Raw genomic sequence first — 12,484 nt, forward strand, 5'->3', positions numbered from 1 at the left:
AGAATCGAAATGACATTTAATCCTGCAGTCAGTGGGCCTTCCGGATAATTGTATGCCAGTCGTATTTGTTTATTAAACAAAGCAAAACCTGGACCCATTTCATATCCAGTCTGAACAGCAGGGTGTAACCCAAACCATTGACCTGATGATATAGGCATCATTGTTTAGGTTGTTAGAATATCGTATCTCAAGGGGAACTTGAGTGCTTGGCAGCCACATACCCCTTTTCATCTCAACTTGGTTTTCATATCTGCATCAATCTCAACCTTGAACAGTGCCGAATAAGTTATACAATGTGCTTTAACATTCTATAATTATGCACAATACTTGGCAGACAAGCCACTGGCATCTACTGCCAAATGTAATTCGCAGTATTCCTGTTTCCTTCAATGTCCCGCAATAAAAACTGTGTAATATGTGACACGGCATTGCCTGCACTTCGCGCAGCAATGACGGTGACCCCCAGTTGGAGGGGAGAGAATGTGAGCAAACAGGTCTGGTCACGAGCAGTGGTTTATTACCAATTCATTTGAACCAAAAAGTGAGGCACTCAGTGTTGTAAATGCAACTGTTAACAAACAGCAAAGACATATCTGGCACCGATTTACGAAACTCCTTATATCCCCTGGTTCAGCTTTAAATATTAAATAGCTCCTTAATTTTCATCATGCATTATTTATTAAAGCACGATTTTGTCTCGCAATAGCTGCTGACAAGTTCCAAAAACACCGTCTGGAAGACTTCCAGCTTAAACTAGTGACTTGATTTCCAGTTTAAACCTTCATTGGCCAGAACGCAGAGTGTTTGAATCAAGTACAGCTGAAGGCTGACAAACATCGTGGTCAGAGGATGACGCATGGGGCCTGGCTCTTCGTCACCTTCACCACCTTCTCGCCCCCCTGCGCCTTCTTCACCTCTGCGATGATCTGATGAAGCGGGGATAAACACAGCAAGGTGTGAGCAGCCATAGGAAAAGGTACAAGGCGGGGTTCAGCAGGCACACAAATTTAGCAACTTCCTCGGGTTGAAGATGGGGAAAGCAGAGTTATAAATTAAGTGCTGAATGTCTGCAGGTGTCACTATAGAGCTGCTTCCACACTGGTTACTGCGCAAAAAACTTTATAAAAGGCGGCCAATCACCACTGAAGCATTGTTCTTTGCCTCAAGCCAGCTCTGGCAAGGTGGCACACCTTGTTATATGTTCTCAACTCATTGTACGTGGGACACGGGCTGAGAAGGAATAGATCGGTGGGTGGGGGCAAGGCTGAGCAGAACGCTTGGAATGGAGAGGGGTGCATAAGAGCAGGTAATTACATCCTCGGCGAAGGGAAAGCCACCGCATTCCAGCTTGGAGAAGATGAGCTCGCCATTGACGGTCACTTCAAAACTACCTGCAGGAGGACACAGACAACGGTGAAAAGGCTTCTCGCAACTGGTAGAGGTACCAATAATCCAACGCATTTAAACAAAAGCTATAAAATAGCACTATCAGAAACAATTATCCACTATTTCGTTCCTATATAAGGAACCGTTTCGTTCCTTATATAGGAACGAAACAGACTTCTCCACAAATCTGGCTGTCGCCTGATGAAGCTAGTTGTAATGACTGGTGAAACGTCCAACTCAAGATTGTAAATGTGGCTTGGCTCTCCAACACACCAGTGTGCTGTACTAGTGGCGAATTGGCACGTTCTGTTTACGTGACAACCCTTACAAGTTGGCTGTCGGGTGGTGGCGGGTTTTAACGACACATTTACGCGATCTAACCCAAAAAAACCTCATGGATGATATTGGTCGCGAAAGCCTACGTGTTTAGTATCGTGACACGATAGAAAATGCCTTCTGAGTTGTGTGTGTGTGTGGTTGGCGATGGATGGGCGTGGCTCCCTTGACTTCGCGAGGGAGGGAGCTGAACTGTGTTCCCAAATAGGCACGTACACACCTTGGCCCACAAGCCACGCGCATGAGCCTCTCGCCTACCCATGCCATCCACGCAGCCAATGGATCCGTTGGATCGGGGTTAGGGACATAAGTCGCACGCGAGAGGAGGGGGCATTGGAGGGGGCATTGGAGGAGGATAAATCCACTGGTCGTGGCAAAGTAGTGAGAGTGGTGACTGGAGGGCTCCCTGGAGGCTGGCACCTCGAGCTCTTGGTGCAGGTGAGTGGCGTCTACAGGATTAAATCCCCTGCGCGGTTTGAATTTGTGCCAATGCATCTCGTGTCTGATGCTACTTCGTGATGAGATGATAATGAATGCTGAATAAGAATGTCGGTATAATATTCGCTAGACTCACAATATGCGTGGTGCACACATGTGCCCAAATAAGACCGTGACCTGCCAATTATTAAGGAGCCTAGATACCCAACGCTCGACCATGCAGTAAAGTTTTATTTTACCGTGACTTGCACAGATTAACACACTCACGTACCTGACCGGCCCACTTGGCCAATCACCTCCGCCCCAGGAGCCTGCTTTAAGATGTTGGCAGCCAGCTCCTGGTAGCGGGGCTCGTACCCTCAGCCACCACTGCACACGCACAGCAACAGAGACCAGATGCCGGCTTCAATGACAATTCCGTAAGCAACATTGCTGTCAAGATTGCGAAAGCACAGGCGGAAAGTTCTTTATCTCAGTTGATAACGAATACAATTGAAAGCTGTTAGCAGACACTTGACATTCTCTGCATGGTGTGGTGTTCTTCCGTCACTGTAATTGCATTAAACACTTCAGTGCCTTTTTTTCCCTAGAGTTGTATGTATGTTGAACTTCTTTTGCACCGTACGTAGAGTTGAATGTTTAACAATAATATGCGGTGTTCCTCACTGTCAGGGATCTTGACTATCACCGACAGTTCTTAGAATCACTGATTTTACTTGACAGTGATGTAAGAGCCTTTTTCAGGTTCTTATATAACCGAATAAGGAATGACGAATCGTTGAGTTATTGTAAATGTCTAAATCTTGACTTAAACCATTCGTGACTGCAGGAATTAATATTATTTTGGTCTTTCGGTAAAGTCGCGTAGATAGGTTCAAAGAAAATACAAAATAACTACGACGTTTCGATCGCAACAAGCGTTCGTCATCAGGAAGGGGGAGAAAAGAGGGGGACAGCTGCTGTTATTTTTTGTTATTTTCTTTTAACCTATCTACGTGACTTTACCGAAAGACCCAAAGAATATGTAAATATCTAGTTTAGCGAATGACTATCTGAAGAGATGTCACTTGAGGCGGTGTTTCGATGTAACCATGCCATGTGGTGTTCACCAGCACCTCCGATTAGCGCGGTTGGTTATGTATGGTGTGAAAGACGTTCACCAGTCACCCTGCATGACTGGTGACTGGTGACTGCTGCTAATCCTCAATCCCTTGTCAAGTTGAGACCCAAAACTTTCCTCCTCTCTACACCTACAATTGTTTATCTGCCCAAAATTCTGTACGCACCTTTCACATTTAGTTCCTTTTTCGTTGTCCATGTTTCCAATACATTTGTAATAAGCAGTTGATATTCGACCATTCCAAACATTCTGTAGGCGCGTTTGTATTTTGCCTTTCGTTAGGTGAAGTTTTTTTGTGAAGCAGTCCAACCTGATTTCGTCTGCATTCCACCATTGATACTGGTCCGCCTTAAATGACTGTCCTGGGTATACTCTGCTTCTTACAATGTTATCCAATTTCGCTTATCATTTACCTTGGGCACATATTTGCAGACACCTTTATTGAATAACACAATACAAATCATACGAAGTTAATCAGCCACAATCGAAGACGTGTTTTGCAACTATTGTGGAGACAAACGAATGAGTGCCGTAAACCTCAACCACCTCAGAATCACCGGCGTCAGTTATTTTAACCTACAATGTGAATAAACCGACGGAAGTGACTCAAGGACTGCGTTGCATGACTCACACGACGATAACAGGCCGCGCTCACACCGTGAGTCACGCGACAATCAAACGCCGAGCGCCCTCAATGGCGGAGGCGCTCGCCAAGGGTTGCCCGCCCCGGAGGAGCAGTGGCGGACATTTCCCCATTCCCATGACCTACGGTTAAATATCTCCGACTAACGACCACGGCAAGCAGCGCCTCACCAGTACTCCACGTTCACGTTGACGCCCATCGCGGCGTCTGTCGGCGTCTGTCGGCGTCTGTCCGCGGCCGCCCGAGTCTGCGCTGCCACAAAGGATTCGGCTTCGGTGGCGGCAGTGACAGCTGAGATGACACTTCCTCTTCCGGTTTCTTCCCGGAAGCTAATTGAGGGCGGGGCGTGCGCGAGGGGGCGTGGACGCGCTTGACCAATCAGGACGCGATTGACCAATCGGGACGCGTTTGGCACTGCGACGCGTGAGGTTCTCCGCGCGCGTGACGTGGGCGTGTCTCGTCGTGACGTCATTAAGTAGCTTGTCCGCTCATTTCAATGGCGTTAGGTTTTTATCGGTCTAACTTAATTTTGTTTATTTATTCTCCCCGCGAGACTCTGCGTAAATACGCCGCTCGTGCGTTTAAAGGCCGTCGGGCGCGCGCTCTAAATCGCAATGTCGGTTCAACGCGATTGCGAAACCGACGCGCGCTGTGACGTCAGAACACGCCTTCGTTTTTGACAAATTAGCCGTTTAAAAAAAAAAGCTGTGTGACCAAGACGAAGCGGCGCACAGCGTATTCGCGGGGCGAAATTGTTATCACAACATAGTCGGCGCGAAGCTACGAACTTTGCAATTCACTTCCAACACCCCCTGTTGCGTGGTGACGTCACGCCGGTGAGAAGGCGGTGTTGTCACCCAAGCGCGGTTCTATTGTTGCCGCGGTAACGCCGCCGAAGCGCTCGCGATGACGTCATCGCGAGCGCTCGGCATACGTGAAGCGGGGGGGGGGGGGTGTTAGTGGGCGGGGTTAGTGAGCGCGGTGACGTCGGCGCGTTGTGGGCGGGGCGGCGAGCGCGAGCGGGCGGGCGGTTCGCGGGAGCGGCGCAGAGCGGGCGGCCCCGAGCAGCATGACCGAGCTCCCGTCCGCCCTGGCCCTCGCTGTCCTCCTCAGGAACAGGATCTTCTTCGGCTGGAAGCTGCGCAGGCTGCAGGTCCATGGCTAGAGGGCAAGCGCGCTCGGCGAGACGCTCGTCCCCGTGAAGAGAATGGTGGGTGTCACCGTCACTCGCCTCCTCCACGCGCCACCCGCCGTGCCCGGGCTCGGTCGCCCCTCTGCCGGCCCCGGGTGGCGCTGCCGCCGCTGCCCCCGTGTCTCCCCGTGTCTCCCCGTGCCTACTGCTGCTGCTGCCGCCCCTTGTCCCCGCCCGGCTGCTGCTTGCCCCTTGTCCCCATGCGCCGCGCTCTCCTTGTGCCCCACCACCACCACCCGACTCGACTCGACTGCGCCGGCCCCGCCGTCCACGTGCGCGCCGCGCCGGAAAGTGGGAGGGGGGCCCCGCGTTTGCGGTCACCGCCGGGGCTGCTGGCGCTCCTCCCGCGGGGTGTGGAGTTCCTTGTTGACAGCCCGCGACGAGGAGTCGGCTTGAGTGGGGCCGAGTCGGTGGGACAGAGGAGTCGGAGGAGAGTGAGGAGGTGGGTGGGTTACGAAGGGGGCAGCAAGACCTGAGTCGTGGTGAGCAGGAGGCGCTGCCTGTTGTGAAGAGGGGGGGGGGGGCGGATTTGGAGCTGAATGGTGATCCTCTCTTCGCCTGTACTGCTTTAAAGTGCACCCAACGTGTACACGGCCACCGCGTCAGGTGACTGAACCAACCGGTCACTGCCCGCAGTGAAGTCCCTGGCCCGATATGCAGCTTGCGAATCTGCGCGTACCGTACGCGCTACCTACAGCTTGTGAACAGGCGTACCGTACTACCTGCAGAGTGTGAACAGGCGAACCGTGCTACCTGCAGAGTGTGAACAGGCGAACCGTGCTAGCTGCAGAGTGTGAACAGGCGTACCGTGCTAGCTGCAGAGTGTGAACAGGCGAACCGTGCTACCTGCAGAGTGTGAACAGGCGTACCGTGCTACCTGCAGAGTGTGAACAGGCATACCGTGCTACCTGCAGAGTGTGAACAGGCATACCGTGCTACCTGCAGTGTGTGAACAGGCGAACCGTGCTACCTGCAGAGTGTGAACAGGCGAACCGTGCTACCTGCAGAGTGTGAACAGGCGAACCGTGCTAGCTGCAGAGTGTGAACAGGCGTACCGTGCTAGCTGCAGAGTGTGAACAGGCGAACCGTGCTACCTGCAGAGTGTGAACAGGCGTACCGTGCTACCTGCAGAGTGTGAACAGGCGAACCGTGCTACCTGCAGAGTGTGAACAGGCGTACCGTGCTACCTGCAGAGTGTGAACAGGCATACCGTGCTACCTGCAGAGTGTGAACAGGCATACCGTGCTACCTGCAGTGTGTGAACAGGCGAACCGTGCTACCTGCAGAGTGTGAACAGGCGAACCGTGCTACCTGCAGAGTGTGAACAGGCGAACCGTGCTAGCTGCAGAGTGTGAACAGGCGTACCGTGCTAGCTGCAGAGTGTGAACAGGCGAACCGTGCTACCTGCAGAGTGTGAACAGGCGTACCGTGCTACCTGCAGAGTGTGAACAGGCATACCGTGCTACCTGCAGAGTGTGAACAGGCATACCGTGCTACCTGCAGTGTGTGAACAGGCGAACCGTGCTACCTGCAGTGTGTGAACAGGCGAACCGTGCTACCTGCAGTGTGTGAGCAGGCGTACCGTGCTACCTGCAGTGTGTGAGCAGGCGTACCTACCGTGCTACCTGGCCGCTGTTTGACGATTGAGCTGAATGCTTTACGCTTGGCAGTGCGCACGCATTCGCCATCCGACCCAGTCAAGCAGTTGTGAATATTTTATTACCGCTAGTAGATCAAATCAACATTGTACAGGATGCGCATTACATAATTGTACGAGTCTAACGCGTTGCGGCACATGGGCAGATGTCGCTTTATGGAGAACTCCTTCCTGTTCCCCCACCACCACCTCTTAAATCTCAACGCCTAAAACATCTCTCGGTCTCTGATCCCCCGCGCCAGCGTGGCGAGATGTGAACTCTCTCGCCTGGTTTGCAGGATGTCATGGGTTCGATCCCGACCCTGACCGCCTGCATATTTTTAGTTTGCGTGTTTCTCTCCCACGTGGTCGCATGGATTTTTCTCCTGGTCCCCTCCGGGTTTCCCCTCCGCATCTAGAAACGCGCGTTTAGAGTATTTGCCGGCAATGCTTTTCCACGCGATAAGCCACTTAATTGAGCTTTCATTTGTGGCCAGTTCGCTTCTGGAAACGAGCCATACTGTATAGCTCAGTGGGCCATATCTGGTAAAATAAAAACAAATAGTAAAACTAGTCACGGGTATAACCTTATCTGTCTTTTGTAGTATTGGTTTGCTTATTTTTTACGTTCATATTCCGTTACTTATCACCTGGAGTGGAGCAGTGGTGCGCTGGTTAGCGCATTGCGCTATGAACCTGCCAACCTATGTTCGATTCCTGGCCACGGCTGACATTAGTAGCGAGTCGTGTCTGCACAACCCCCTCCACCACCAGCACCACCAAGCCGCCCTTACCAGCGTGTTGAGATATGGTCAAACAAACCCCCCGGAGTGACACGGCATGGGGAGGCCTTCATCCAGCAGTGGATCGAGAAATGATGATGGTGGTGGTCATTTATTATACGTTTCTTACATTGCCTTCATTAATAAATAAAAAGTTACGTGACCAGTGGGAAATACAAAGCGAGAGTCTTTAAGCACAGCCGAGAGGAAGGGGTGCGGTTGTGTTAATTCTGTTGACACAGCACTAATTGTATTAGAAGGGGGCGAGAGGTGATAATGGTACGGTTTGGCGAGCTTGGTTGGACATGCTGTCAGTCTCACTAAATAAACGTCTCGTTAATGTTCGTAGTGACGGTAATCATGATCAATGTGCTCCATCGGGGCTTCAATGCATGCAGGTGTGGAGCGTGCCTGGGTTGCGCGTGCGCGCGCGCCGTCTCTTACTGACACGGAGCCATTCGCGTCATTTTTGCAAAGTAACGCAGGGAAGGGGGGAGGGCGAGATGGACAAGACGGCTCGTGCTCGCATCCTCATGCGCAATTTTGGCTCTGGACTGGCACAGTGCCTGGGCACACGCGGGCGGCGGAGGGGTTGCGTGCGACGCCGGTCGAGTGCGAGGATGAGATGACGAGACGTGCGAGCGTCACGTTGTGAGGCGTGCGAGTGGCATGTTGTGAGGCGCGCTCTTCGCCCCGTTACTGCAGCTGGAAAACGGCGCACGGAGTTTCCCCCCGGAGAGAGGTATTGTACACGTGTGTGCATGTTGCAGCACGTTTTGTTTATCCGCTGCTGGATGAAGTTTTATCCACACCGCGTGGGTTGGTGGGGGTAGTTTAACCGTACTTTACCACACCGGTCGTTGTGCGTTGGTGAAGAGCAGACGGCATAGACGTGGGGGTATAGTGCAGTACAACACATTTGGCAGCATTGACCTCTGCAGCCCACAGCATGAGAAGGATGTTGTTATCTGTAAATTATCGCATGGATGTTGCTATACGGAGTAATTAAATTGCTACGACATCAGGGATCTGACAGGAAAGTGAATGTCACTAAGTTGAATATGACACTTCCCATCTCCAGACATTAGTCCCCCTCAGAAAGACCAGTCGACAGACATTGTGACCTGTTCCTTTCATCAAGTGAAATATTGATCTTGTTTGATTCAACTCCAATATAATTATGGTATATAATATTGATCACTTTTAATTTAAGCTGATACTCGCATATTATTCCAAATTGGAAAACTGCACGTCATGGAGGTTTATTATATTTGTAGAAATACGGTCACGGTACTTACAGAGAGACGTCCACTGAGGAGATGGAGCATTAAAATCAGCTCGCGTGCTGGTGCTTTGGTGGATTATACTATCCTGTGATCGTGAGAGGTGGTGGCGGATTGGGGATGCCTTCATCTAACAGTAGAGTATCGCTAGATTGACCGTGGCTGATGATGATTATTAAAAGTCACTCGTGACTGCCGGTTTATGCCCCTCACCTGGCTACATAGAACTCGTGAATGAAGATGTAAACTTTCTAATTCAGTAAAGGCTGAGGAATGATCTTACAAACGTATTCGCCAACCTGAGTTCTTTGGCTAGGGAATTTTACATATCGGGATTTTCCATGATGCTACTTATACAATATTTTTATTTTGCTGAGACTGGCTCGCATTGTGAGGCTCATAGTCGGAAGGTCACGGGTTCAAATCCCAGACAGGCATAAACCCAGCCTCCATTCTACCAGGCTTAATAAAGTGAGTGTCGCTATGACTATCGCTGACTAACATAAGTACTCGCTTGTATCAAAGGGCGAAAGTGGTCGTTGGTAAGGCCAGTCAGGCTCCCGTCATTGGAGCGTGGAATTTCCAAATCCATGCCAATGCTGCCAGGTGAGCCAAGTGCCACCGGCACTGCTCAATGGTTGTAGCTCTTGCCAGAAAATACATCACAAGTATTTCATAATTGGTATATGATGTTTGTGAATTTCCCTGTCAAGTAGTTATTGGCACACATCGTATGATATAATAGATTTTAATACCTTTTTTGTGCAACTGATACAAACTCCGCACAATAAAAGGCGGGCGGGCGAGCGGGCGGGCGGGCGGGCGAGCGAGCGGGCTGGGTAGCGAGCATGAAAAGTGTGCAGCCATGAAAAGGCATTTCCAAAAAAAGGACCTCAATAAATACTTTATTGTGACGTACAAAAGTAACTGCAGGAAACCCTCTGCAAGTTTTCACTGAATTGCAGCAACGGCATCAAGTCCCGCAGTGCTACTTGCATTCACACTTCAGCTTCAGCACCGCGATGAGGAACGTGAGGTTGAATTTCAATTTACTGTCATTTACTTTAGCAGGTGGAAGGTGCTTCTTTGTAAAGGACATCCAAATGGTTGCAAGATATCAGCTGTAAAGTTTATATTATGGAATGCATTTTTACCAAATTGGGCTTTGATAGCTTCTAACGTGTGACGTTGACCACGCGTATTTGTAACGCCACAACCATTATTACCGCGATTGACTTTGAGTGGTTGTGGGCCCTTTGACACAATACGTCTTGGCGAACGTAATCTTAAATGATATACAGTTTGCCAATGCAAGACCTATGTAAATGGTATAACTACTTGTGTAAATGCATTGACCATTGTATAATCTCTTGTGTGTCTTTTATTTTGTCATTTATCGTTATCTGTCATTAGCGACAGTGGGACAAAACGATTATCCACCATGGTGCAAATTTGTTCAATTTCAGTCCTCCACATATCTATATACATACATTATACATACAGTCCTGTGTGTGTATATATATTATGTACATGGCAGTGGGGTGCAGAGAAGTGCAATGGCACACCATCAGTGGAAGGTGCTATCTGGGCTTCACCTAGTTGGACTCGGCCTTAAATAAGTACGTGGTGGTATTTGTGTTCATCAGACTCAAAACATTTATTTTCTCTGCGGCTCCTCGCAGCAGAGACATTTCTCAGTGGCATCCGTGCTTCCTTCTCAGATGTTTGCTGAATGTGGCCACACGTTACAAATCTTGATTTCATTGATTGATCAGCCCTCGGGACACGAAGGCACCCCATATACCGTGCCATCCTTAGTAGGTGCTCGCTTACAGTACTCGATGCTTCAGTCTATAATGCTATATGGTGAGGGCCCTTAGGTATTTGTGACAGTGTCCTCTACCTGAAAGTACTGTATTCAGGTCGGTCCACATGTTGTTGGTCACCTGGACCCTTGCAGGAGCTAAACCTAGCAGGTCTGCGGCACATGCCGGAGTTTTTGCCTCGAGGGTGATTGGGTACGTTTGTACCGAGTGTTTGAACAGAAAACCGGTAGGAAGCCGGGGTGGGCGTGTGCGTTGGCTGCCAGGAAAGGCGAAAGAAAAAGAGGAGATTGAATCAGCGCTCGTTCACTTGCTATACAATGCAGTATTATTTTGGAAGCGTAGGGTACACATGCTGTAATATGGGTGCAGCTACGGCGCTCAAAATAAAATAACTAGGCTGGCAATAATGCAGATTAAGATGAGATTAAGAGGTAAAGATTTCAATTTGTCGTAACCGCAAAGCATTTAGGTTGAGGCTCTGCAGCCCATCTGAGGTCCGTTGATGTAATACTTTTATGGTGCAAGTGACAATGTCAACGTCAGCCTAGTATAAGTGAAGGGAATTCCTTTGCATCCAGGTCACCCTCCCGTCCGTCATTCAAATCGCAGTGCGCATGAAATGCCATTGTTTTATGATTCCCCCCCTCCCCCCCCAAAAAAACATTCTAATCATCCAATTTCTGCCCACTGCTGGTTGAAGACATCTCCCTGTGTTGACATCGTTGCCTGCCTGCAGCAGTAGTTGAGCCACACATCCTGTGGTTCTGTCCCCAGCCCCACTTTGGTCATCTGCCGAGCGTGGATTTCTCTTTTCTCTCCGCGGGCACCGTCAAACCCGTTGTAGTCCTCCACCGGTCGGCACGCCTTCCAGTCACTTGTATACACACTGTACGAATACAACTCCCAAGCAGGAGACAGGTGAGATGTCAGCAGTCATCGCGGCTGCGAATGCCGGGAAGCCGCGTGTCACTTGGCCGTGGTTTTAGCCGGGAGATCCTCAATCAGTCGGTCGGTGTGACTTTAAGTAAAATAAGGAGAGGGCCCTCAGAGGCCGCAGGGGCACGTGGGGGATTTTCTCACCGCTATCCCGAGGGAACTCCCAGCCTGTACACTTGCTCAGGAAGTGGCTGTTTGGTTTTGTGCCGCTGTAATTGTGGAAGATATACAGTTTGCTGACCTATGGAGAGACTCTAGAAGGTCATGGTAACGATGTAAACACACCTTAATTGATCAAAAAGTGTAAGTAATTGAGAGCAATTTTCAAATTAAATAAACTGCATTTTAATACTCGATAGTTATTGCTTTCTAGTTCTAATAATATTGGATGATTAAAGTGTATGTGTAAATATAATTTTAAAAAATGTAGCTATAGATATGATTACTATGACTTATATTTTGATGAGCAAAATAACAATAACTGTCGTTAACCTCTGTCGCAGTGAGGTTTTAATGTAATTGTAAATTAAAACGACAATAAATCAAACTCTCAAAACGCTACCCGTTTCCAAGCGGATGAAGACCGTTTGTTGCCGGTGTCGTCGTGGAGTTTTGCAATCGGAGGCTCGCGCCGAACGTCGGCGCCTCCCTTTGAGACGATGGATCCCGTGCCGCAACGACACCACGGGGTGCGGAGAGAGGGCTTCCACCGGCGCTTTAGGGTGGTCGCTAGACATAGGTGCTGCCCCAGTGTTTGAGTAGCGAGACAGGTACTGCCAAATTACTTTACGACGCTGGCAATGTTCTACTGTCTTAAGTACAGTTAATGGCCCCTTTGTGTTGGTGCGAATCGTCCAGTGACCCCCCCACGCCGCCGAAGTAACTTGGAGACCTGGTGCCTGCTTT

At 49.8% G+C, this 12,484-nt stretch overlaps 2 protein-coding genes across 4 annotated transcripts in view; one reads left to right on the plus strand and one right to left on the minus strand.

Annotated features, from left to right (window-relative positions):
* Positions 1-500: 500 nt before the first annotated feature.
* Positions 501-4,270, minus strand: MIEN1 (migration and invasion enhancer 1). Its single transcript, XM_078592622.1, has 4 exons — positions 4,094-4,270; positions 2,432-2,529; positions 1,315-1,391; positions 501-926 (listed from the first exon to the last, which is right to left on the minus strand). Exons 1-4 carry the CDS (start codon positions 4,120-4,122, stop codon positions 843-845), a joined length of 288 nt encoding a protein of 95 aa, XP_078448748.1. The 5' UTR covers positions 4,123-4,270; the 3' UTR covers positions 501-842.
* The window catches only part of LOC144717228 (transient receptor potential cation channel subfamily M member 7-like), a 59,853-nt gene continuing 49,438 nt past the window's right edge, over positions 2,070-12,484 (plus strand). Inside the window, exons 1-2 of one of the 3 annotated variants that reach the window (XM_078592613.1) lie at positions 2,070-2,160; positions 5,037-5,133. In XM_078592613.1, the coding sequence (XP_078448739.1) occupies positions 5,131-5,133 (3 nt within the window). In that variant the 5' untranslated portion in view covers positions 2,070-2,160; positions 5,037-5,130. Of the gene's footprint in view, positions 2,161-4,926; positions 5,134-12,484 lie in introns of those variants that run through there. The other 2 variants (XM_078592616.1, XM_078592614.1) reach the window with 2 other exon arrangements.

Source organism: Lampetra planeri, chromosome 3 (assembly GCF_965212315.1).
Source record: "Lampetra planeri chromosome 3, kcLamPlan1.2.h2, whole genome shotgun sequence".
Classification (NCBI taxonomy): Eukaryota; Metazoa; Chordata; class Hyperoartia; order Petromyzontiformes; family Petromyzontidae; genus Lampetra; species Lampetra planeri.